The sequence below is a fragment of the Euleptes europaea genome, chromosome 11 (assembly GCF_029931775.1).
Source record: "Euleptes europaea isolate rEulEur1 chromosome 11, rEulEur1.hap1, whole genome shotgun sequence".
Taxonomy (NCBI): Eukaryota; Metazoa; Chordata; class Lepidosauria; order Squamata; family Sphaerodactylidae; genus Euleptes; species Euleptes europaea.
The window spans coordinates 45,734,924-45,762,914 of NC_079322.1; the positions used below are offsets into that span (position 1 = coordinate 45,734,924).

General features: G+C 40.8%; 1 protein-coding gene across 1 annotated transcript; it reads right to left on the reverse strand.

The window, feature by feature from the left end:
- Positions 1-492: 492 nt before the first annotated feature.
- Positions 493-25,811, reverse strand: LRRC72 (leucine rich repeat containing 72). Its single transcript, XM_056857085.1, has 9 exons — positions 25,767-25,811; positions 21,687-21,760; positions 16,833-16,902; positions 15,810-15,891; positions 9,382-9,495; positions 5,925-6,014; positions 3,337-3,501; positions 1,984-2,011; positions 493-680 (listed from the first exon to the last, which is right to left on the reverse strand). Exons 1-9 carry the CDS (start codon positions 25,809-25,811, stop codon positions 515-517), a joined length of 834 nt encoding a protein of 277 aa, XP_056713063.1. The 3' UTR covers positions 493-514.
- Positions 25,812-27,991: the final 2,180 nt, after the last annotated feature.

Below are 27,991 nucleotides of genomic sequence, written 5' to 3' on the forward strand. Positions count from 1 at the left end.
TCCAGGTCAGGGCAAGAGCTAATTACTTTGTTTTTTAAAAAGCGGTATTGAAATAAGTTATAGAACAATTCATTTTTAAATACTGAAGTGGGATAGTGTTTCCTATCAAATCTTTTTATACCACCCAATGATTTAGCCACAATTTGATAACATTCTGGAGAAGAAGATGGAGAACTGACAAATGTAACTTGGTATTCAAGGAAGTATCTCCCACAAAACACTAGGCATAATTATCTATCTGTAATTAAACTAGCAGTTCCTTTGCAACTTGCTTAAGTTCTGTCTACATATAAGCAAGAGTATTTATTTTACTTCGTTCATCCTAACTACAAGCTAAGGTCTCAAAAACTGCATGAAATCAACAGATGATGCTTTCAGATACTGTTAAATGCTAAAATGGTAAAACTGAAGATTCTTGTGCTTTGTAATAACATTGAAGGTTAACAAAAACATTTAACATAAATAATGGCAAAAGAGAGTTTCTTACAACACAGCTTCCTAAGGAAACCTGCAGTTATCTGAATTTTATTGTCAGTTTCTCTGGCTTTTTTTCTGGCTTGGTGTCAAGGTATTTTTCTTCAGAGGTGGGCACTTTATCCCAATTAACAGTAGAGAACTCCATTATAGAACGTTTCATTGCCCTCATAAAGACAGCATCTTCTGGATTTTCAAATGGAATTCTTAAATAAAAAAGAGCAAATTACAAGATAACTTTTTTTTATACTGTGAAGTAATTAAAGTTAAGAATAACAGACTGCTGACCTTGGATTGTTAATATTTTGATACATACTTTGTATCAATCATGTAGCATCAGGATGAAACAAAGGAGTCTTTTTAGAGTACAGATAACAGAAGCCAAACAGCGCCACAGAAAAGCACAGGTGCTACACTTAGAGTGGGTCAGTTTCTTGCATCAAAATCCTTGGGGAATCAAACCCGGTTCTCCAGATCACAGTCCACCGCTCTTAACCACTACAGCACGCTACAATCTATTTAATTGCTAATTCAGCACCAAAACAAACCAACATAATTTACATTTGCTAAGAAAGAACGTTCTTATGCAACCAACTGTACGCTAAAGGCTTTGTGAATGCTGCTTCACCTGTAGCCAAACACTGTAGTACACAAACTTAGTAGTGAGAAACTTAGGTAGACCATATATCTATGCACGCTGGATAACTGAGATATGATTTTTTCTTTGAAAACGCTAGGTTGAATAGACAGGACTATGAGTAGAGTTCTGCTCATGGAGGCCTTAACTGGTCCCTCTTCCTGCTTCAGCCCCTAGAGAAAAACAGCTGGGGGGGGGGGGATCAGGGAACCCTCTGGAAGAACATGGGATGTGACATGAGGATCTGCAGTGGGAACCAGCAGAAGTCTCACACACACTTGTGGAAGTTTGCAGCTGGATCTCAAATACCTGTGGAAACTATGTTTCTATATCTGAACTAAAAATATTGGAGTAAAGAGTGCACTACTGAATACATGTTATACATATTCTTTGTCTATAATGCGTAAAGCCCATTAAAGCATCATTATGTAATTTTATTTAAAACATTTATGCCACCTTTCCACACAGTTTAGGGTTCCCAAGGTGGCAAACAATCAAAATATTAAACAAGTTTTAAAATATATAGCATGAAAGTAATTACAACACATATACAGAAGGAGGGCAACGAGGAAGGGCAGGTGACACAGATAAGTCTTCACACACTGGTAGAAGGGAGGGAATTCCATAGTTTTGAATTCCACTAATGAAAAGGCCCTTTCTTGGGTTGCTGCCACCCATCTAGCCTCAGACAGCAGGGGCACCCAAAGAAGGGATCCTGAAGATCACAATGGTCAGATAGACTTATATGGCAGTAGGTGGTCCTTGGGTGTGAACATGCTGATATGTTTCTGTTTGCACATATTTTCTGAAATATCTTCTTGGGCCTCTTGCATTAGATTTAACACAGAAATTAAAAGATAATCAATACTTACTTAACCAAGTGATTTCCAAACTCACAACCTAAAACAAGTACAGAACAGGTTATTAAAATCTGTATATAATTTTAGTCAACAGATGCATAATACTAAACAATGGCTGTTACTGCACTAGGTATTCTCACCGATGTATTAAGAGTTTGAAACTGTTATAAAAAATACTGTTTGCACTTTGTTTGGCCACTTTAGCTGTGAAGACGTCTTCCAACTATTTTTTAGCCATGGCATCCAAAAACCCTTTTAAAGCGATGTTTTTTATAACATTTCCAAACTCTTAATACATCGCTGGGAATACCTAGTGTGGTAACAGCCAAAAACAGCCAATTCTACATGCCACAGTTATAAAGGTACGTTATTAATGTGATCTAAAGCCTTGCCTCAAATATGAACATTATTTCTAATTTTTTTTCTGATCAATACTCATATAATTCCATATTGGCTTCTTCAGGTAAGGCAAATACTTTTTTCTTTTCTAACCAAGTATGCCAATCATTCATGTGAAGACAGAGGAGCATTGAGTAAAGGTATTCATTTCTAAAGATATGAAGATGAACTTCAGGTGGGTCTGGTGGCGGTCATTTTGGGGAACAACGGGGGATGGGTACAAAATCCTCAGAACAATTCCCCTCCCCTTGGAACCAGAAAAAGGACAGCTATGTTTATATATTGTGCTATATTTATAAATATTCAAGATCCATAGGCATGAATAACTATTGAAAGTCCTGAAAACATGAGAATACTTAAATTCTAGCGAGTGCCTTAAAAACTATTATTTAAAATAACTTTGTATTCAAAGTCGTTGAGGTAGCCACAAGGATTTTTGTAATATGCGAATTGGCCTTCAGTTGCCCAAGAATTGCCCTGTATAAAACCTCTGTCAAGTCTAGAAGATTGGTACAACCCATTAGAGTCTCACAAAAGGGGGTAAGGGTGCTCCCTGCATGTAAGCTGAAATTGCCATAAAACTGCTTTAGATTCCATGGTGGTCGAAAGTGCTGTCAAGTCACAGCCGACTGGCAAACCATAGGGTTTTCAAGGCAAGAAGTGTTTAGAGGGGGGTTTGCCATTGTCTGACTCTGCATAGTGACCATTGACTTCCTTGGTGGTTTCCTATCCAAATACGAACCAGGGCAAACTTTAGCTTTCAAGATTGGGTAGCCTAGGCCATAGCAACTTATTTAACAAACATAAGTTTGGTTATGTCAGTAAATTCAAATACCATAGCAAACTCTCAACAGATCTGCTCAAAGTAAGGCAGTTACAGAAGTCTATAAATGGAAGCCACTTAGTATAATTAGGGGTAAATAATGATTATTCAGAGGTATTATTTTCCCAGATTACTATAAATACCTGGAGGCAAGTTCAACACTTTGGTTAATGACCAGCCTTTATTAAATGGTGCCTTAGACAATAGTGGGACATCTACTCTCTTCCCAAATCCTATAGATTGGAGAACAAAGGTCTGTTTGTGGTTGTAAATATTCAGAGCCAATGATCTTTCCTTAGCAGTTATTTCTGTAAGATATAAACAGATAATGTTCTCTGTAAGTTTAACCAACTGCTTAGACAACGGAGAAAATCACTACCCAACACATATTCCTCAGCCTACAAATATGATACGGCACATATCCATTTAGTCTTAAAGATGCTTAAAAATTGAGCTTAATAAAAATCAGATGTGAAAGTGTCACTCATTACATACTCTATTACTAGACTAAGAGTTCAATAAGGCTGACGATTCCCGACATATTTTTTCAACATGCACGCTTAGTGTATTTTCATTGAACACTACTCTATTAAGATGAATATGAGCAACTGGGGGGGGGGGGGTTACCGCACTTTGTATTCCCAGCGATGTATTAAGAGTTTGAAAATGTTATAAAAAACATCGCTTTAAAAGGGTTTTTGGATACGGCTTATAAATGGTTGGAAGACGTCTTCACAGCTAAAGGGGCCAAACAAAGTGCGAACAGTATTTTTATAATGTTTTCAAACTCTTAATACATCGCTGAGAATACAAGTGCGGTAACCCCCTGGGTTAGAACAAGCAGCTGTGACAGAATCTCTTTAGATGCTATATAGTCTTAATGGGGTATCGAAGAATCAATTAGAATGAAACTGCAATACTGATAGCTAGTGATATGTAAACAAGTATGCATCTTGTGAATACACAGATAATAGATCGCAGTACATTTTTGGTACAATCTGTTTTGTTAAAGTGCAGTTATCCTATAAAAGCATTCAAAAATCAAGTTTAAAAAAAATAAGAACTGACACTATAGATTGTGTGATTTATAGTCAAGAGACGAATGGCTGCAGAAATGAAGGTTTGTTAACTGCAATTCAGAAAGCTCCTTTTGAAGCACCCACTGCCTCAATTGTGTTTTTCCATTCATACCTATGATCTTTCCCTTTGAATAGCAGGCTTCTCATGCTACATTAGAAACCTCTTTTGAAACTCCAAGTAGCCTACAATTGAGATACTACTGGTCTGGTTACAAGGAGGGGATTTCCTATGTGAAAAGGTTTGTTTAAGGTATCTGTTACGTTTTTTATCCTTCCTCCAGGGAGCTCAAAGCAGCATGTCCATTTTATCTTCCCAAGAATTATGTGAGGGAGAAAGAATATAACTGGCCTAAGGGCACAAAGGAACCTCATGGTAAGAGAGATTTCAATCTGGACCTCTCAGATCGCAGTCTGATACTCTAACCACTAGACTGCATGGGCTCTTCATTCAGCTGCAGTGAAAAGGCAGGATATAAATATTCTAAATAAATATGTTAAATGGCCGGCTTTTACAAGTTTAGCACCAGTGAATGTAAGTGATGGAAACAGTAAGTATTGGTGTTTCTAAAAATCCTGCAATCTCCAAAAACCCTACCCAGAATCCAATCAGTTAAGCACTAATTCACTCTTATTCATGACAAAGGGAGAGTTTACACAATATTAACTTCTTCTTATTGAATTTAAAAGACACTTGAAGGTGCGTAACATTCAGCAGATTGTACTTTCCTACTTGATTACTTGAATTAAGTTTGTTTCCCCATCCATTAAAACTGAGTATTAATGGGTATTCTTAATTTTGCCTTAAAAGATGAAGAGATCTTAAAGATATACTGGGTTATGGACTACAGACAAGTGTACAAATAATAAAACTTGCTGCTGCATCCAAGCAGCAACTGGAAGCCCCTGAGCCAAATCCAGCCTCACAACAAATAACACCAGGCCGCTCAATTAGCTAACAAGCAGTAGGAGAAAGTGGTGTCAGTGATTAAAGAAATCACAGATGGGATATTTGAGGCACTTTAGGTTCTGACCCACTATTCCTTACTCCTGGAAAACTAGTTGAACGACAGAGACTTCACAGGAACCCACTGCATTCATGTTTTGACCCACACACTGAGAGCCCATTTTGATAAAAACGGCAAGAAAACAGTTGGTCCTTAGCCCAGTGCTAGGAGGAGTGCTTCACTAAGTATTGTACAAAAATGTGCATTTTTTTTCCAGGCTCCGGCAGAAGTTACCAAAAAATATGACTCAAACAAAAATTTTATAGAGAACTAAATTTTTGATTCAGTTGAAACCCAGACTACTTAAGTACAATTATAACAGATAATTGATGTCACCTTGTGTAGTGTGTTGCTTGAGATCTACACAACTTAACTTCCACAATTTAAAGATAATACCTGTTTAATTTGCAAACAGACTTCTTACAGTTAGGTCCAATTAACTATATACGTTAAATGAAATCTTGTAACAGACATGTTTATTTACAAAATTAATGAAATTACCTTTTGTTTACTAAATCTTTTTTTAAAGTATACATTGTTTTCTTACTTTCCTGAGGATAACTGCAATAACAATTCTACTTCTGTGCATTCCCAAGTATGTATGTAATTGATCTCCTTGTTCATTATGAAAATAAAAGCGATTTATACCTTTTCTATCAAGCAACAGAACTGAAGGAAGGTGGTATATTACATAAAGACGGTATCTGCAATCTTGTGACAGAGGGTTATTAAACAGATCTGCAGGAATTGAAACAAAGAAACCAACTGATCAAAGACTCTGCTAAACAATAATAATCCATATTTCAATAAACAGTATTTATTTATTGCTGAACTTGAGTGATTTTTTTTATCCACAAAACATCTTGTTATGTGGGCAACAGTATGTTGGGGCTCTGAATTATTGGGCAGAATAATACCTTTCCACCTGAGTCAAAGTTCAATTGTACAGATACAATGGTTGTGGTGAAGTGAACTCGCTTCACTACCAACAACACAGTGTAGATACAGATGAGTTCTTCCTTATGTTCAGTTGTGTTCTTCACAAGTTTTTCTCCATTTGCATTCAAAGCAGACCTGTATCCAAACCTGTTTCACTGCTTGCAGTTGTTCAATAAACCAAGGAATTTTGGCTCTACAAAGAACCCCAGTCAATCCTAACCATCTCATTTACTAGGTCAGGGTAGGCAAACCGGCTCGAGAGCCACATGCGGCTCTTTGGCCCCTTTAGTGCGGCTCTGGGCTGCAGGATCGCGGCCGCCCACCTGAGAGAAGCCACCTTCCCCGGGCACGGAGGGCGCGAGGGGGGGGGCTGGCTTCTTTCGGCGGAGGATCGGGGCTGCACATCGCGGCGGAGGAGAGCCTGGCATCCCTTCCCTGCCCCGGCTCTGCGCGTACGCAGAAGTCCCGCAAAGGTTCTCCGCCTTTTTGCCAGCCCAGAGCCGCTGCCACGCCTGGGGGGGGGATCTTTGCAATGTACTGGCCCGAGCACCGGGAGAGGGAGGGAGGCCCCAATCCAGCACACACACACCCTCCCCCGCCTTCACCTGCAAGCTCCAGCGCGTCGCCCTTGTGGCCTGCCCTTCCCTTCCGCCGCTGGAGATCGCCAGTGAGAGGGGAGGGGGGGAGGACACCCCTCCGCCTCCCTCCTCCTCCTCGGAAGCCGAGGCGCTGAGGAGGGGCGGACGGCAGGCCGGGGAGGGAAGGAAGGAAAGAGCCCAGGTGGCGGCGAGGAGGAGGAGGCCGGGATGCATCAGGGCGGCCGCCGAGAGGTCAGTGGGGGTCGGGGAGATGCAAGGCCATTGTTCACATTAAGTGTTTGTCAGTCATTGTCATGATTTAATTTTATGAATACCTTACATACAATTTAATTTTTATCAATAAATAAGATCATTATTAAGTACGATATCAAGTTTTATTCAGTGTACCTATAGTTTAATTAAGACTTAAAACTTTAATTAAAGTTTATTAAGTTAATAAACAGTGTACCTACCTATATAGTTTAAGTTTAAGAAATTTGGCTCTAAAAAAAACTCAGTCGTTGTACTGTTGATATTTGACTCTTTTGACTAATGAGTTTGCCGACCACTGTACTAAGTGAACTTTCCAGACCATCTTCAAGACCCACATAAAACACGTTACAGTAGTTGAGAATGGATGTCGCCAAAGCATGTGTAACAATGACCAGATGTCAGTATGGCGATACATGGTGAAGCAGCCTAAGTTGGTAAAAGGCTTGTCACTGACCCATCCCAATTTTAGGCAAAGCCTCAGAAGTTCCACTATGCATACAAGAGTTCGGCCTATAAACTGCCATAAGACTTAAACCAATTCTGTAACTTCCTTCTCTTTATGTTACTGAGAAAGGTTTAATAAGACTGGAAGTTTGCTAATTCAGTGCTAAGTCACAGTACACGTAACACCTAATGGCTAAATCCACATTATTCTGGGAAAGACAACAGTGGTCTGTTTCAATGATAGCAATGTATACATATCATCAATCTATAATGTGATGCTCCTGAAAAGTAGTTCAATATGGAATATCTGCATTTATATCCACCTTTTAAAAAGCAATTCCTTTTGTGAATTCTCTTGTTACGTAACTATAAACAAGAACATAACTAATTAATTTCACTTTAAAGAACCACAAGATGGCAGTAGTAGAAAGATCACTGCTTCTACTGCTCTGAAACAGCTAGCCCCATCTTTACAAATACTGTTAATGCTGAACAGCATACAGCCTCTAATTTCACACAGGAAGAGAAAATATATAGCACATATTGCTTGTAAACTAATAGATGAAATACTGTTTTATCAGGGCAGCTAGATCACTCTTCCATTTAAATACATACGGTTGAAAAGCCAAACAGAGCTAAAGAAAGTAATGCATATATTGCATGTTTTATTGCTTTGGGTATCTTTAGGTAAAGAGAGGTCTCTGAAATATAACCCAATGAAATGGAATACGACGTGAAGTTCACTTGCTGTGCAGCTAACACTAATTAAACTGAATTATTTCCTGACATCTCAAATAGTTATTCTTTTTCCATAGTCCTTGGGAATGTCCACTGATCATGGCATGCTGCTAGTTTGTGGATTTAACAAGGCTAACTTTACTTCATTACTGTATAATCTGTTTTTAGGACCATCGCTATGGACTGCTGATGAGTCCTTGAATAGTCAAGGCATAATTCATCAGTGTTAAGTAATTCAAAGCTGTGTCCTAAAAACAAAAAAGGGAATAATTTTATTGGCGCACGATCCTTACACACTTGACTTCTTTTCAATTTGGCTCAGCTTCAGGTACAAGTCACCTTTATACTTCTAGCCATCATTCAGCCTGTTTATATGCTGGGTTGATATTGAACACCTCCATTAATTACTTTACTAAGGCATTACATTAGTTCCTGCTTCTGAAAGTCTGGTTTGATCTATGAGCACTTTCTTCCAGAAGAGACGCAGAAAGATTGCTTACACTTTCACTTTCAATAGGTTAACGGCTTACAATCCTACTTCCCTGAAGGCAATTTCATACAGCAAAACTTAGTGGCGCCAGCACTGTCTTGTTTATCTCAATATGAAATTTCAGAGTCTCAGGCATTTTCATTCACCCCTTGCTCTGTTCAGTATACTAAAAAATGCCTGCACTAGTTAAAACATATATTGGTATGTTTAATTATAGAATCTATTTGCTCAGCAAAAAAGGTAAAGGTAGTCTCCTGTGCATTACTGACCCATGGGGTGACGTCACATCACGACGTTTTCTAGGCAGACTTTTGTTTATGAGGTGGCTTGCCAGTGCCTTCCCCAGTCATCTTCCCTTTACCCCCAGCAAGCTGGGCACTCATTTGACCGACCTCAGAAGGATGGAAGGCTGAGTCAACCTTGAGCCGGCTACCTGAAACCGACTTCCGTCAGGATTGAACTCAGGTCATGAGCAGAGCTTGGACTGCAGTACTGCAGCTTACCACTCTACGCCATGGGGCTCATCTAAGACCCCTCAAAAAGGTTGAATTTTGACTCAATTTTTCACCTCAAAAATATTGTATTTCTGAAATGTGTTAGTGGGGGTCCTGCCACTGTTACTCTATACAGAAAAAAAAGTTACTTAAGGTCTGAAGACTCATCATTCCTTTTAGTTCTTTCACAGTTGTTTCCAGGTTCTTCAACTGGTTGTTATGAAGCAGCAGGATCTGCAATGAATGTGCATGTTTGAGAGCACCTATAATGATAAGAATAATGGACATATTAATGCTGTATTGTATAATGTGAAATATGCAGATACTCTTAAGGAGCACAAATACAAAGAAGGCAATGTGACCTGTAACCAAATCTAAACTGAAAACCATCGAGCCATTATTTCACATTCTGTTAAACCTGAACAGCAATACAATCAGAGCAAAATAAGGATTCAGCTAAATAAAGGGGGGACCTGATATGGACAGCCTAACTGACCCCGATCAAACCTGATCATAAGCACATAAAACCAATATCTGTAATAAGAACAAAAGAACTGGACCAGAGCCATTCACTAATCAGTTTCTATCCTGTTGGTTTTAAGAACTGGAACCTCATTATGAGTCTACAAAAGCCGCACTTGTCCTTTTGACATGACAGCTTTTTGACATGACAGCTTTCCCCCTAACTTCATCCTCAACACTGATCTAATTCAAGCCCCCATATTCAGCTCCCCGAAAACCCAAGTCTTCCCAGCCAAAGCATAGCTCCACATATTGGACTTTGCAGATATCTCCTCTTCTAACAGAGCATTCCTGACCTGCGCTGGTGTCCAGGATGAAAGTCCGTTAGGAAGCCAGGCAGGGACTGCGCCAGCATCCAGGCCTCCTGCACCGGCATCTGGCCAACTTACGCCAGTGTTTGTGGCCCCAACGCCGGTGGGAAGGGCCGGACGCTGGTAGCTGCCATGCCAGTGTCAGGCAGCCGATAGAGCCTTCCGACGGCGTCCAAACACTGGCAAAGGCCGCATCCCGGGAGGCGTCCCCAGGGTGTTACGGCGCTAGCTTGGGGTCCGGGAACGCCCCTTTTTTTCAGCCAAGATACGCCACATCTCCCGTGCAACCTATGAGGGTTGCACAGATTTTTTGTGCTGGGGCCAAAACCTCCTTAGGAGGCAGCGCCGTTGCGTTGCCTCCTAAGCCCAGCGAAGGCATTCTGCTCAGGAATGCACTGTAAACCACAGACCTGTGTTTTCTGACAATATGTGTTTTCTGACAATATGACAATAAGAACAGCTCCACAAATTGAACTTTGCAGATATCTCCTCTTCTAATTCAAAGACCTGTGTTTTCTGACAATATGCCTGATTTTATTTTACAGTTATAGTGTAAAGAAGAGCAAAAGAGAACTTAATAGAGTTTACAGATGCCACGGGATCCCAACTATACTACGTTTTCCTTTAATTAATCTGCTAAATGAAATAAGCAGCTCAAGAAGAAGCAAACAGAATGGTTTGTGGATAGAAGCACCAATTAAACAGATGGAATGAAAACACAGGAAATGTATGAGGGGAAAAACAGCTAATACGGAAAACAGATCTTCAAAATGATATCCAATTTATCTTGGTAGTCAAAAAGGTCATTATCGTCGTCGTCGTCATCCCCCCTCCCAAAAAAAACAAGGTAGGACCAGGTTGCTGTCCTTACCTATTAGTAGAAGACAAACTCTGGACAAATTCAATGTTCTATTCTCACTGTGAGAACAGCATCTTAGTTGGATGTAATGTCCAAAAGCTGTGTTCATTGGGATTGATTGACATCAATGACATATTTCATAACTTGACACAGAGCTCTGTGCCCAAGGATAGCATCAGCTGAGACAATAGCAACTATTTTGGAACACTTTAGTAAAGGTAGAATTACGTGCCCATGTGGCCACTCTGCAGATGTCTTCCATTGAGGCATTTATGTTAACAGCTAAAGACATAGCAGTATTTCTAATGGAACAAGCAGTAATTCCATCGGAATTGTTTTGAGCCTCATAAACAATGTAGATGCATTCACATACTGAGTGAAGCTTTGGAGAACCTCTTGCCCATGATAGTCATGGGGAATGCTATAAACAGAGAACCTTACTTCCTAAACAGTGTCAAACATGCAGATATAAATTATTCTATGCAGATCCAGAGAGTGCTAGACCTTCTCCTTCAGGTTGCTAAGGACATAAGGAAGATAGATGTTTCTTGTCTCCTGTGAAAGACAGTGTCAACTTTTGGAAAGAATATGGGATCTGTTGTTAGGATAACCTTGTCCTTATGGAATGTACACAATGCTTGGTCAAATGCACAGAAATACCAGCTCAGATACCCTCCTCACTGAAGTCACTGTTGCCAAGCAGAGGACCTTCAAGGTTAACGTCTATGAAAGCTGGGTTAAGGTCTGCAGTACTATGTGTAGCTTCCATGAGGGGAAATGGTGAATTACTGGAAGTTTGTGATATGCCCCACAGAAGCACTTGACTGTGGATGGCTAAAAATGGCTATTCCCTTTACTGGTGGCATAATTGTCATTAACATGGCTGTCTATATATATATAATTTTTTTTTTACTAATTTTAGACTAGCTTGTAGTAAGGTAAGGACATGAAGCAAGAAAAATTCATGTTTGACACAAGTTTTATCTTGCACCATCTCATAAATACTTTTCATAAATCATCAAATTTTTGATGTAGATAATCTCTCTAAGGCTTTATAACAGGGGTGGGGAACGTCAGGCCCGGGGGCCGTATAAGGCCCGCGAAATCATTTGGTCTGGCCCTTCATGGGTCCTGACAGATCTCTAGCTCAGAAGGATCTAAGACTGGCAATCTGCCCCCTCCCGCGGCCAGGAATAGCCTCTATTCAAGGCAGATGTGAGTTTGTTTTGCCAAGAAAAGGAACCCTTTTTCCCCCTTGCAGAAGAGTCATTAGCTATGGAGCTGCTAGGACAGCCCAAGAAACTATGTTAACCCTTTCCCACCTGGGCTGTGGAGAAATGTATTTCCTCTGTACTACAAGAGGGCTGGGGGCAGAAGGGACGACAATGGAGGGGTTAAAGGGGGCAGGGCCAGAATGTGCGGCCCGCGAATGATGTTATAAATATCCAAATGACAGAAAAAAGGTTCCCCACCCCTGCTTTATAACTTATGTCACTTCCCAAGAAACCGTATGTTAGAGAGCTTCACTTTCAATTGCTACATAGTTAATTTCAGCCATCCTAAATCTAGATTCAGGCTGGGCCTTGGCTGAAAAGGTTTATAGTTATGAGCCAGTGCCTGTAACCAGAGGCTCCACTAGTTGGGAAAACCATGGCCTCCTTGTCCAGTGAAGTAGCATGCAAATGAGGTCTGCTTGTTCCCAATTCAATTTCCTTATGATGAGTGCAACCAGAGAAAAAGCATACAGCAGCTGTCCAAAGTGCTGGATAACTTGGGACAAGAAGGTAGGCTTCTGTCAAGGCTACTGACACCACGAAATCTCCACATTAATGGGCTACCATAATAGATTTCAAGGCTTTGTTCCTGAATTTCCAGTACCTTGCAAACTGGTTGTCATGAGCTACGTGGCCGCAGACCAGCAGACCCCTATGGTTTCACCTGCAGGAATCACCTTCCTTGGGTTCCTCCTCAGCCTGCAACCTTCCCTGCCAGTGAGTAATCTCCTGACGTCATGCAGGCTTTGAGAGCTGGCCTCCTCCACTGCCGGTCTACCCAGCTGCCTGCTGCTTTGCTGACCTCAGCTGTTCATGGGAGTCTCTGGATGTTTCTTCCTCCAGCTCCCTCCTACTCTCATCACCTTCCCGTGGCATGTCTCACTACCTCCTGCCTTTCACCTTCCTTTACCCTTTTCAGCCTCGTCCTTAAAGTACCCGATCGGCTGTCCAGACCCCGCCCATACACTGGCATAGGACTGCTGGCCACACCGTTTAATGTGTCTAAGGTTCAATACCAGGTCCCCAGTAACTATTTTTGAGGGTCTATAAAGTATATTGAGTATATGCTGGAGACTCTTTCTAGCAAGGATACCGAATTTATCACCTGGATGGCAGGCAGGTATTTGATGGTATCTACCACACGCTGTCTTTTATTCACGTGAGACATCATAGGGATATGAGGAACTAGATAAATTATATTGAGTGATTACTGTGTGAACAATTGTCTAAACCGCCCTTCTCCAATAACTCTCTGGCCAGGAAAGGGCGGGGCATAAAATGAAATGAATAATAAATCAGTTACACTGTGGTCGATCTCTGTTCTCATTATTATTTCTAGAAAAATTCCCTGATATCCAGAGATGGGAAGGTAGTTTGAAAGAAGGCTTAGTTGGAAAAGGTAGTCCTCCTAAAATGGTTCTGAAACCAAGAAAATATTCACTGGGAGCAAGGAAAGAAAAGGCTGTAATCCTCTCTCCTACCACAAGACAGAATTAGTCTTATTCTTTCCTTTGTTTCTAGCAGGATGTTGTTTAGAGGATCCCTCTAGACTCACTCTGCCCTCAAAGGCAGATATCAGCAGATTCTTTAGATGCAGAATCATCGGTTCAACCTTTGAATTACATGTTGAAGCATACAATCATCAAGACCCAGAGAACATCATGTAGTCCAAGGTGCCAGCAGGCATAAATACAGATGCTTGTTTCACCATCTGAATATATTTCCCACATTATCTACTCACTGTTAGCATGCTATTTAACAACCTGAATTCCGGAAGCGGGAGGAGGGCTCTGTTGATTCTGTGCAGAACAAGTTCACTCCTGTGGTAGGCTGCATTCTTCAGTGAACCTGTTGTGTCTTTCAGGACAACAGCTCGGAATACTAGCACCATAACTGGTACACACTGTACTAATTGAATTTTCATTACTCTAAAAGCTCTGTTGGGAAAATGATACTTTTTTGGCACGTCTAGCACCAAACAGCGCAACATCAAATTTGTGGGCTAGCAGAACACATCACTTCACTTTAATCTCCTCCTGAAAATAATTCCAGAAAGGAAAAAAAGATATGGCTGGTCCCCTTCACTCTTGAAAGGAAACAAAAAACAACCTTTGCTCCCACTCCCCTCGGTCCTTCTAGGCTTCCGCCTCAGGATCTACATCTGGATTTTCAGAGACTCTAGGACTCATTGCCTTAACAATCATAGGTGATCTTAAGGGGAAAGTTGTCTAGCTTGATGCTCTTGGTGTGTCATTCTCATCAGACAGTTCTTCTTCCTGTTCTAAGAGATGTTCACCACCATGAAAAAAATCTAGCCTGTCCTGCTGAATTGTCACCATTTGCTCACTGTTAAACAGGATAAGCAGCTGCCTGCCCACCCCACTGTTCAGGAACATTAATGATTTGGTGCTAAACTGTGTTTGTTGCATGGCACAAGGCCTTGCCTCTCCCTTGGAGTCTGAATTGAGTTAATCAGTTTATGGCTCCACTCTGAAGCTTTGTCACTTTTTGCCAATCAGTCACTTCCAGATACAGGATTCTCCTGCATCTGGGCATGGATACAATGGCCTCTAGCCCCGTCGAAGGCGTCTTCAGAAGAATAAACCAAAATCACAATAGGAAAACCCTAAGTCTTTATAAACGGTTTGACTGGCAGGGCTCCTTTCTGACTTCTTAGGATTTTTCTTCAGTGTATTAAGGACTAAGCTTCTGCTGATGAAGACTGTCAAAACGGGATTACATCCAGATTCCTGTTCCCCACCACTGCAGATATTTTCCTATTCATGCATATATTTTCTTACTACTGTCAATATTCTTGTTACTTGCTTACTATTTACCTTTTGGCCACATTTTGTAATTTCTGTAGATGTTTTACAGCTGTTTATTTTTTTTAAAAAATTATGTGGACTAAATAATTGCTAGTGTGTTGTTTTATCAGGTTGTATCGTGATTTTGATTTGCTTTTTACACTGTGATCCTTTGAGATTTTTTTCTTCAGAAGAATGGCATTCTGACATCAGCTAGGGTTGGTCAGCAAAATTAGTAGTAATTTTAAAAGGAAACTTCTTTTTTTGATATCCACAGGCAAGATATAAGAATAGGAAGATAAAAAGAGAAAGAAAGGCCACAGAGAAGCCAAAAGAAAGACTGGAAAAGGTCCTAGCCTGGACGTGTTTCAAAGACAGAACTGTCCAAGATCTCCAAGTTTCTGACCAAGGCAGCAACCAAAAAGGAGGATGAGGGTGCCTCCTAACAGTAAATACAGGAACCTGGAAATTATTCCCTGCCTCTTGAACCCATGGAAGGAATTGCCCATCCATCAAGGATGCCCTCCTCACAGAGAGAAGGGTTAACTCACAGAGCATCCATCTCCTCACAGGTATTTTATGGTGCTAAATCATTATAAAAAAACCACAGCAACCTCTTAGTTCTCTCTTTAGAACAACTACATCATCTCCTGCCCCCACTTTTACACTATATTCACACAAAGCACTATGCATTTTAGTTCTCTCAACTATTTTTAGTCATTATTCCAAGCTTTTCAAATATATCTGTGTTCACAGAAATCACAACTCATTTGTTGTTTAAAAGATACAAAGTTAACAGAATACCTGCTATATTTCTAATTTCATTGTTGTTGAGGTACAGTTCTCTCAAGACACAGTTATGCTTCAAAAAAGTTAATTTCTCAATCTAAAATGTGAAAATCAGAACAATAGGGTTATGTCTTTGTATTAGTGAGAGCTGTAACTGAATATATTGGCTCTGAACTGTCATTCAGAGGTTCATGCGAAGTTTCCAAAATAACAGAAATATGATGACACAGCAAATAAATGTACAGTATGAAAACACGCAGTTTTTCACATGTTAAGCAATGGCCTATAAGATATTAATGACTTCAAACAATTTCTATGCGGGCTAACTTATCTTGGAAAACCATCTTTAAAGTAAGGAGAACAGGACATTAACTCTGGCTTAAAGTTCTCATAAGACAAAGTGGTAAACCTAGTGTGGTGTAGTGGTTAAGAGCATTGGACTCTAATCTGGACAACCAGCTTCAATTCCCCACTCCTCCACGTGAAGCCTGCTGGGCGACCTAGGGCCAGTCACAGTTCTCTCAGAATTTTCTCAGCTCGCACAGAGGCAGGCAATGGCAAACCACCTCTGAACGTCTCTTGCCTTGAAAACCCTGTGGGGTCACCATAAGTCAGCTGTGACCTGACGGCGCGCACACACACAAACATACTCACACACACAAAACCTATGTCTGGATATCAGTACTTCAGGGCATAACCATGTTACATTGTTTCTGGTTCACACAGCTCCCAGACATTTTTGAAACCTAATTTTCAGGCACGTGGGCCTGATTTGGATTGAGACCACAGCACATGGAGAGAGGGTCCTTGCACCATCCCTCTCACACTTTCTCAACTAAAATAAGCCCCATGCAGCTGCTATTTGCCTCACTGGGAAAACTTATGTGTAGCCCATCAATATAGTTATGTTACTCCAACAGCACAAACAGCAACTTCTCTGGGGCTGTTTCCAGCCAGACAACAACATGAGAAGGAAGGCTTAAATATATTACATAAATAAATATAATATAATGAAATTATATTTTAAAGCCTTATTACCTTATTATTATTTAGCCACAAATACGTTAGTATCCGGAACTGTGATAAATCAGGGACTTCTTTTAAACCTCTGGAAGAAAAGAAATATAACTTAAATATTTAATTTCCAATTAAATGTTAAACTGTAAAAACTCACATACAAGCTCAGCTACATTAGTATGCAGTAAGCATTTTTTATGACTAAATGTGTTTATAAAGCATTGGGACTGAATATTACACTTGTCAGGACATCATATTTATTATTTACTCCGATTATTTATATTCTGACTCAGTACAGTTACAAAAAGGCAGTTTCTAATATTTCAAAAAGTGACACAAGAAAGTGATAACCAACACAGACCCTAATGCTAACAATATTTAATCATAATCCCACTAAAATTAATCCTGTTCACCTATGTAACAACTGAATTTAAAATCGTTACCTTATTAATTTTGTGTTATCAATACTGCTACCTTGGAATATTTAGATATTTGGAAGCTTCCATACATAAACTCATACATTTCACACGCCACACTTATATTGGTTCCTTTCCCACTAACGTTTCTTGAATAAAGCATTTAATATGACTGCACAATTTTTAAAATATCCATAGATTACAGCCAGTGCCCAACATCACAGCTTTCTAGCAGGAATAAACACCTTCTTGGCAATAAGCCACTGTGAATAAAATAAGACTTATTTCTAAGTAGACCTGCATAGGATTGCTCTCTGAGTGATCCTTTGAGCATATCAAACAGATAAAAGGCTGGGAATAATTTTGGAGCATTTGTAATTGCATTGCCTCCTACTAACCACAGAAGAGAAAGTGCCAAAGCAGGACTACAGCTGAACATCAAGAAAACAAAAGTAATGACTACAGGAGAATTACACAACTTTAAGGTTGACAATGAGGAAATTGAAACTGTTCAAGACTTTCTATTCCTTGGCTCCACCATCAACCAAAAGGGAGACTGCAGCCAAGAAATCAGAAGGAGATTGAGACTGGGAAGGGCAGCCATGAAGGAGCTAGAAAAGATTTTGAAGTGTAAGGATGTGTCACTGGCCACCAAGACTAGATTAATTCATGCCATCGTATTCCCTATTACTATGTATGGGTGGGAAAGCTGGATAGTGAAGAAAGCTGATAGGAAGAAAATAGATTCCTTTGAAATGTGGTGTTGGAGGAGAGTGTTACGGATTCTGTGGACTGCCCAAAAAAACAAATCAGTGGGTTACAGATCAAATCAAGCCTGAACTGACCCTAGAAGCTAAAATGACTAAACTGAGGCTATCGTATTTTGGTCACATCATGAGACGACAAGAGTCACTGGAAAAGATAGTCATGCTAGGAAAAGTTGAGGGCAGCAGGAAAAGAGGAAGACCCAACAAGAGATGGATTGACTCAATAAAGGAAGCCACAGCCTTCAATTTGCAAGATCTGAGCAAGGCTGTCAAAGATAGGACATTTTGGAGGACTTTCGTTCATAGGGTCGCCATGAGTCGGAAGCGACTTGATGGCACTTAACACACACACAAACTTAGAAGATCTTGAGACAATAGTAAGGAGTATTGTGGGGTAAGGAACAGAAGCATTCTACTGGCTGCCCATTTTTGGATGCATTAGCTTAGATAGCTATATTATATAGGTATCTGTTACCTCCTGCAGGACCAATAACACTGCTGACATTAGTAAAATGTCAAACAAGGAAAGGGTTAATTCACTCCTTTCCCCCTCCTCCAATACTATGGCCCTGATTCAAACACATACTCCACAACTGCAAATTTTCACTTTGAAATTTGCTCACCAGTCTCCCAACATCACATCTAGCTTGGCCCTCCGGTGAGTCTGGAATACTGAGGAACACTGCCAGCTCTGAACACTGCACAGTACTACTTAAGATTCTCACTGGTCTTCTCTTCCCCCCTGCTCTGACCCTAGCATGATCACAAACTGGAAAGCAGCAGGCAGGCTTCCTTTCCCTCTCCTACTTTCCCTTCTCACCACTGTCTTCTATTTGTCCTGCTGACAGGCTTGAAGAGCCTTAAAATAGTAATGGAAGCCAAGTGAGGTTGGTTCATTCTTCTAGCAAAACCAGTCTGGCTACTCTCTCAGTTGAATGATTGTTCACACGTCACGTCTCTTAAAAGTCACGTCATGTCTCTTAAATGCTTTGGGCCTGTCTGGTTATTCAGTCTTTTGGGAGGAAGTAATTATGTGTATCAATTTTGAATTAGAATATTCATTGATTTTTGAGGATGCTTATTTACTTTTAAACTATTTGCCTGTCTATTGGAGACTAAGTGATGGTCTGTGAAAATGGACCCTCGGTGCCCTTATGGTTGCTAAAAGACTTATATTACAAAACTCTAGTAATCCAATAGATTGAGGACTTTACAACCTTATCAGCATTTCAATGCACAGCATATAGATGACAATTGTGCATGGACATGTTTTTAGATATCTGGAAACCCTTTATAGATGGTTATCTGTAGACTTGGTTGTTCTATTTTTATTATTATTATTTCTTTCTGTTTGGAGGTTTGATTTATAACAAAAATCTTAACAATTACAAAAATGACCACGCTCTCCACACTTGGACAAAATTCTCATCTCTTCCTCTATTTTTTTAAATATTGAATTGCTTCAGAGACTGCAAAAATAAGGTATCTTGTTACTGACTTTCTAGCACACTGTCTCTACTACTTTGTCTCTCACTTCCAAAAGTATGAAGTTCATTTTAATTGGCTTCATTCTTACTATATCTCCAGGCTTACGCTGCTGCTTTTGATGATCATATTGCAATCCTCAAACCACCTTAGTCTTGAGCTATTCCAGTGAAATCAATGGAACAAAACTTGAGAAAATCATCTGAGGACTGTACCCAAAGGCATATAATTTGCTCCAAGTAGAATTTAATTCCAGTAATATTTTTAAAAGCCTGCCCCTTTGTGAAAAGATTTCTAGTCTTTGCATGTTCTTTATAAACTGAGCTTTTTAGGCCTCCGGCATTCTCTTCCTGCTTACTGCTATACTAATCAATTTCCTGAAGATGACGTCTCTCTGAAGAAAGCTTTCCTAGGCTCCTATAATAGTACTGCAAATTTTAATGCACAGATTTTAGCAGATAAACTTTCTATTCCAGTCAGCAGAACATCAGGTCATATTAACACTAAACAATACATCTTTGAGATCAATCTACGGTTGCCAATGGGCATGAAGAAAAATGTCCTGTCCCTTTAACAGAGAACTAATGTGTGGAAAAGGGCAGCTGAAGCTTTTCATAGCATACAAGTAAATAATAATATCACCTGCTAAATAACATCCCATTAAACCTCTATTAAAGGGACATTTTCCCCAGGCAGTTGGCAATCCTATTGTTCTGCTGCAATCCCAAAATACATTGTGTTCTGTCAGCAACATTTTCATAAAGACCAATTTATGCTTAATGAAAGTCCTTAATGGAATAGCATTAAATCTTATGTATATGGAACATCAACCAGAAGCAGAACTGTAAAGGTACTTTCAAATGTTTTGGATTTCCTATTCCCTGATAAGAGAGCCAGCATGGTGTAGTGGTTAAGAGCGGCGAACTCTAATCTGGAGCACCGGGTTCAATTACCCACTCCTCCACACAAAGCCTGCTGAATGACCTTGGGCCAGTCACAGTTCTCTCAGAACTCTCTCAGCCCACGTGGAGGCAGACAATGGCGAACCACCTCTGAACGTCTCTTGCCTTGGAAACCGTATGGGGTCGCCATAAGTCAGCTGTAACTTGAAGCCACTTTACACCACCTTTTCCTGATATGTCAAGGGATTCATTCAGTGGCAATTAAGCTCTAACCTCTGGAAAGTGTTTGGTCTAAGGCACCTATCAAATCAGGCCAACTAGGGGTTGGCAACAAGTATTTTCAAGGCCAAATTAGGCACCTGGCAGCCAGCTTTCCTGCTCACTTGCCAAAGTTATGCAGCGTAAAAGAGAAGGAAAGCGAGAGAAAAGCTTACAACCTGATTCTACTCTATGGTGTGCAACAGTGAGTCCACATGTGTGCAGCTCTGTACAGGACTGGGCTATTCTTGGTAACTGCAAGATAATTTGGGACCTTCTTGCCTGTTACCTCCTCCCGGGGTGGGGGTGGGTGGGGAGAGACTTACTGGCCAGTTTAAGCATGTGGAGAAAGGAAGCTTAAGAACCTACTCCATGTTTCTCAAGATGACCCAGCAATGAAATTAGTTGCATGTGATGTTCCATATACAGCAGTTGATGATGAAACAAAACCAACCTTTCTCGAAGAAGCAATTTTCGTATTAAACTGTATGAACTAATTTGCTAAGTAGAATAATTTTATATTACATTATTTTGAACCATTTTCCCAGATTTTTGTATTTGGACTCTGCTAAAATAGGTCTTAGAAGAGCCAGCGTGGTGGAGTGGTTAAGAGCGGTGGACTCTAATCTGGAGAACCAGGTTCGATTTCCCACTCCTTCACATGAAGCCTGCTGGGTGATCTTGGGCCAGTCATAGTTCTCTCAGAACCCTCTCAGCCCATGGTGAGGAAATGGCAAACCACCTCTGAATGTCTCTTGCCTTGAAAACCCTATAGGGTCACCATAAATCAGCAGCGACTTGACAGCGCACACACACAAGATGAGTCTTAAGAGCTGTACTAATCACATAAAGTGAAAACTAAATGTGAGACTAGTCTTCAAAAAACTTGAAGCAAAGGAGTGTTATGGTTTCTAGAACAGTAAAAATGAATCAGTCATTCATGACTAAATGAGTCTTCTCAGTTGTCTCATTCTAAAAGTGTTCCTTCAGACTTTGTGATATGGATCTAGCAAACATAACCTTCCCTTGTAGTGGCAAGAGAATTACCTTTCTCCCAGATACAACTCTGTGACATCATTATCTCTCTTAAAGCCACATATCTTCAACTGCTTTTTTAAAACCTGAAAATAGATCATTGACAGAAATTATACCTATAATCAAACAAAATATATTATATATAAAAGTAGAAAGTCACAACACATGATTAGTTTCTTAGTTAAGTGTTTCTCAATATACCTACAGCTATTAAATTATAGTTTTTATCTTTGTTCCTTAATTTAACTTCAGTACATACATTAGTACATTTTTGTGGGATAGACAAGCAGTCAATGTCCTGGGGCAGAACAGGCTCCCAGAAGATGGAGAAAGAAACTGAGATACGAGAATTGCTCATCCAGCTCTCAGCTATTAATTCTTTGCTTTCGATGATTGGCTAGCCTAAAGGGATGAGATTTTGAAAAAGCTTCACTCCTACATGTCACATATTCAGACTTTTGTCTATAATCATATGGCTACAAATACTCTAGTCCTATCAAATTAATGAATCAACTATTGCTGTTTGAACACAAGTTTATATTGGCACAATTTCACTGTGTAGTCACCAAAGACTAACTCATATAACCCTAAGTGTGAAGCCGGAACTTTCCTATCTGATCACTGACAGCAAAACGTACCTCAGGATTCTTTGTAGTTATGGGCGACTGAGACAACCATATTTTTCCTAAATGTACTCGAACTTGAGCTGACAACACTCAAGAGAATAATCAGATAAAATTATATCTGTAGCCAGGATAAAGTTATCTGTGGTAAGTTTAGGATGAAGGGATCTCTTTTAGTGAATTTATCACTTTCAGTGAGGGACAATATTTTCATTTTTTTGAAAAGCTATTCTCTTTCCTCAGTCTCACTTACACATACTTCCTTTCAGCATCTGGCAGAACCAATAATGACATAATGCTTCCATAAATCAAGTCCTAGAATGTTTGCTTCACAGTTTCTATTTTATAAAACCAACAGAGTGAATTTCCAAGATAGTTCAGCACTCTTGGGGTGAAAACTGTATTATAAAATGTTGTTGGATGTTTCACAATCACACCATTATCACAATCCTGTAGTCAAGCATAGTAAAGTTAACATATAGAATCAGGTGCTAGTTCTGTAGGCTCATGGGAGAGCAGATTTTTGACTGGGGGAAGGGTATGTACACTCTTTCCTGTTATATGCCACTGAAGTGTCTGGAAGTGAATCAGTTTTTGAGTTTGTCAATTTCTAAATAGTGACCCATTTATCTCATTTAGCCATACTATGTTGTGAATGGAGATTCTCTGGTCTAGAATATATTACAAACATTCTCATACAACAGAGTTGATTTGTAAGAGATGTTGCTGACTTTGGTCCCTCCATTCTGCAGTATTCATTTCAGATTTTTCCTGTAAGTATAAAATAAATCCAAAACTGTTTGGGACCACCTTCTTCTATGTGAACCTGTCTGCTCATTTCCATCATCATCATCATCAAAAGCCCTGGTTTGGATGCTCCCAACTTCAGATATTAAGAAGGTATCAACTTAAAATATGGCCTTCTCTGTAGCACCCATGCTTTTGGAATGCTCACCTAGAGAAAACTGTTGGGGCAATACTGTTTGTAGCTTTTAGGCATGAAATAAATTCATACTTTTGTTCTCCTGGTTGACGCCTGTCATTTGTTATGCTGTTGTTTCTGTTTCATCGCTACTTTTTGATGTACTTTACTGTTTTAAAAAGTACTACAATGAACTGCCTTAAACACTTACATGGGACAGAAATACTACTACTATTATTAAGTTAAGAACACCTTTAATCTGGTTTTAATCCAGAATAATCACCATAATTCTGATTTTGCATTTACAAGAAATCCAGTTCATGTTCAATAAATGTGGCTTTGGTTCCCCTGAACATTTAATCTTCTTGATGTATTCAAAATACAGGTGGCTAAATGATGGTAAAAGGACTGATTTTTCAACTCTTACTACTTGTGTTTGACAAGGCATTTGGAGAAGGCAATCCAATGAATGATTTAGAAAAGACACCCAGATATTTAATAGTCTCTCAAGATAAATTATCAGAGAATGTAATGGTGAGCAGAAGAATAGTCCAGGGATTGCATAGATGGTCTTGGATTGGAAAGATTTGGCACAAAAGTTCTTGTCTGCTATACACTCACTGTGTAGCCCTGGATTATTCTCTGTCTCTACATCAACACAGTTCCCAATCCGTAAAATGGGAATAACAAATTTACAAGTACATCAAACTGCTTGCAAGTTTTAAAATATGATTAAAAGTTACTGGACTGGAATAGAAGAAGGGTGTACACTGCAGTTTAAATGTCCCGTTTCCATTTAGGAAGTGAGGTTGGGAAAAAGAAGTATTGGAAGGGGCATGCTGGTGCTTCACACTTGTTGGGGACAAAGAAAATAACGTTTCTGTTGCTGAGATATAAAGAATATGAGTTAAATGATGTTGACACAGGCAGAGTGTGATTCACTTCATAAAACAAATTGGGCACGCAAACATTACTGTGCTGAAGTGTGCGCACGCAGCAGGGAGTACAATTGAATGTGCTCACCCACCCCATGAGTGTTGGCCCTGTATTTTTTCCAGGTTCCCAATTACACACACAGACCACACTGGCTCTTGTCCGCACATTATATATATAGTAGGAAGGCTCCTTAACCTATGGACTGTTCACATGTCAATACATGAAAAGCCAAAGATGAACCAGCAGTTCCTTTGACTCAGACACAGTCAAGTAGTAGTAGATGAAGGAGAGGGGACCATGGCTCAGTGGTAGAGCATCTGCTTGGCATGCAGAAGGTCCCTGGTTCAATCGCCACCATCTCCAACTCAAGGGACTAGGCAAGGAGGTGATGGGAAAGAGCTCCGCCTGAGACCCTGGAGTGCTGCTGCCTGTCTGAGTAGTCAATACTGACTTTGATGGACCAAGGCAAGGGTCTGATTCAGTAAGAGGCAGCCTCATGTGACGCCTTTTTCTCAGACTTAAACAAATTCCTTTAATTATTAATATACGTTTAATTGTTCCCCCCCTTCCTTTTAACCTTACCCAGCTCATGAAAAGTTTCCCTGACCCCTCCCCAACGACTTACTATATGTCTCTACAACGCCTAATATATAGGGTTGCCAGGTCCCTCTTTGCAACCGGCGGGAGGTTTTTGGGGCGGAGCCTGAGGAGAGCGGGGTTTGGGGAGGGACTTCAATCCCATAGAGTCCAACTGCCCAAGCGGCCACTTTCTCCAGCCAAACTGATCTCTTATCAGCTGGAGATCAGTCACAAAAGCAGGAGATCTTCTGCTATTACGTGGAGGTTATGAAAATCCCTATGCAGGAAGGTTATTTATCAGTGTGTGTGTGTGTGTGTGTTAAGTGCCGTCAAGTCGCTTCCGACTCATGGCGACCCTATGAACGAAGTCCTCCAAAATGTCCTATCTTTGACAGTCTTGCTCAGATCTTGCAAACTGAAGGTTGTGGCTTCCTTTATTGAGTCCGTCCATCTCTTGTTGGGTCTTCCTCTTTTCCTGCTGCCCTCAACTTTTTATCAGTGATAAACTTTTTATCACTTTATCAACTATTTATCAGCACACAGCCACTAATCACTCTAAATTTTCCTTTTCAAATTCTAATACACTTTGTACGTATCAACTGAACACACATAACATTTGTAGGTTATGGTCCGTTTTGTGTGTTCAGTATTGTACGTCTTACTGTAATAATTCATCATATGTTGATACGTACAAAGTGTAACAGAATTTGAAAAGGAAAATTTAAAGTGATTAGTGGCTGTGTACTGATAAATAACCTTCCTGCATAGGGATTTCCATAACCTTATTTCATTACCTGGAGGTTGGCAACCCTACTAATATATCTTCAATGTATAAATAAAAAAATAAACAAGAGTGGTGATTAAAAGGGGGGGCATTTGGTGGGGGAGGTCACTAGGAACAAATGGACGTCTTCCCAGTTCTACCTCTATCTGAGGGTACCGGCAAAAAGAAAGACACCCCGAAGAAAGGACCCGGGGTCCTCGCCAGGGGGCAGGGTTGGGTGCCAGAGTCCCTCGCCTTCCCTGACTTACCTCTTCGCCCGTGAGGCCCCCGCCGCCCCCACAAGCGGCGGCCATTTTGGCCTCGCGTTTCCCGGGCAACCATCGCGGCCCCTCCGCAAGAGGCGTGGGGGGGGAAGAGAGCGCCAATCAGCCGGCGGGAAGAGACTCTGGAACGGGCGAACGTAGGAGCGTCGCTTGCGCCTGCGGAGCGCCGGACCGGCGGCTAAATGCGTGAGCGCTACGTAATTGGAGCGAAGGGGGGGTGGGCGGCGCTCATTGGACCGCGTCGTGGCTTTGGCGCCTTTGATTGGCTCCCTTTCCCTGTTTAACTGCGGCTAGATTGATGCATTTTGGAGGACTTTCATTCATAGGGTCGCCGTGAGGGGAGGGGCTGTGGCTCAGTGGTAGAGCATCTGCTTGGCATGCAGAAGGTCGCAGGTTCAATCCCCGGCATCTCCAGTTCAAGGGACTAGGCTAGTGGGTGATGTGACAGACCTCTGCCTGAGACCCTGGAGAGCCGCTGCCGGTCTGAGCAGACAGTACTGACTTTGATGGACCGAGGGTCTGATTCGGTATAAGGCAGCTTCATGTGTGTTCATGAGTCGGAAGCGACTTGACGGCAATTAATACACACACAGAGATTGATGCATGGAAGGTTTGTTTTGGATTTGCCGCTCTCTAGATGCATATTTCCCCCATGTGAATTCTTAAAACTCCAAAATAAGCCCCCATGGGGAGTTTTGAGAATTCAGATGGGGAAAATGTGTGTGTGTGTGTTAAGTGCCGTCAAGTCGCTTCCGACTCATGGCGACCCTATGAATGAAAGTCCTCCAAAATGTCCTATCTTTGACAGCCTTGCTCAGATCTTGCAAATTGAAGGCTGGCTTCTTTTATTGAGTCCATCCATCTCTTGTTGGGTCTTCCTCTTTTCCTGCTGCCCTCAACTTTTCCTATCATGACTGTCTTTTCCAGTGACTCTTGTCGTCTCATGATGTGACCAAAATACGACAGCCCCAGTTTAGTCATTTTAGCTTCTAGGGTCAGTTCAGGCTTAATTTGATCTATAACCCACTGATTTGGTTTTTTGGCAGTCCACGGAATCCGCAACACTCTCCTCCAACACCACATTTCAAAGGAAAATGTGCATCTAGAGAGCGGCAAATCCAAGGCAAGAACCTTCTCTTTCGACAGATGGATTGACTGGAGGACAGATTCGCATTTTTCTCCTTCTTTCCTTCCCTCCCTGCCTCAGTCGATCTGAGTTGGGCCAGAAGTATGCCTGGCTCGTTGCTGACTCTTGCGTTTCCATTGCAAGATGAACGATAAAGCGTGGATCCTAATTTAATGAGTGTGGCTCCAGATCTAGCAAGTGGTTGTTAACAAGAAAATAACCCAAAGGGTGTGAATGCATATTTTACGGTTGCCAACATCCAGGTAGGGCCTTGAGATTTCCCAGAAATAGAATTGATCTCCAGTATATAGTGATCAGTTCCCCTGGAGAAAAGGGCTGCTTAGGGGGATCAGCTTTTTGGCAATATAACCCATTGATGTCCTTCCCTTCCCCAAACCCCACTCTCCCTAGGCTCCACTGCGAAATAGTTGGCAGCCCAAATTTATATTTGCATGAAGACAAAAGACTCAGTCAAGGGCTGCAATCTTACACTTTCCTAGGCATCTATTATGGTAGGGAGGGGGAAATGGTGCCTTTCATTGCTAGGAAACCCCCTTAGACCAAGGGTTCCCTTGGAAAGTACCCTGGTAACCAACTGCCACCATTCAGGAACTCCTGAGAACATCTAGATTGACCCACTGGGAAGGTAAGTCTTCCAGCACAGTACTAGAGCAATAACAAAATAACTTACAACCCACCTGGTAGCATCCATGCAGTTTAGCTAGGCTTGCCAACCTCCAGGTGGTGGAAAGAATCCAGACAGCACTCACACAATATATATATTAAAGTACTAATTTATAAAGGTGAAGGAAGGTGCAAAAGTGAACAATATATACAACAAGGTAATAATCAGATACACATATAGATATCCAATTTGAGACCTACATGAATTTCTTTTGGTCCTATGAGACTGTGTTTTTTCTTTGCACTTTATTGATACAGATAGCTGATGAAGCCATGAGCAAAACGTGATTTGGATCTAGACAACACGTCCTAACAGCTTCCCTCCGTGGCTCCTGCCTGGGACTCCGCTTTCCAGCAATTTACAACACCTAAAGAAGTCTATATTTGAGTATAAAAATTT

Excerpts from the sequence above, each read along its gene's own strand:
- LRRC72 (XM_056857085.1), bottom strand. The coding sequence starts at position 25,811 with ATGGCCGCCGCTTGTGGGGGCGGCGGGGGCCTCACGGGCGAAGAG. Across the intron at positions 15,892-16,832 it reads TGTGGCTAAATAATAATAAG|ATTGAGAAATTAACTTTTTT; the intron begins GTAATAAGGCTT and ends TTCACATTTTAG. Across the intron at positions 9,496-15,809 it reads TGAAATTAGAAATATAGCAG|GTGCTCTCAAACATGCACAT; the intron begins GTATTCTGTTAA and ends TTATCATTATAG.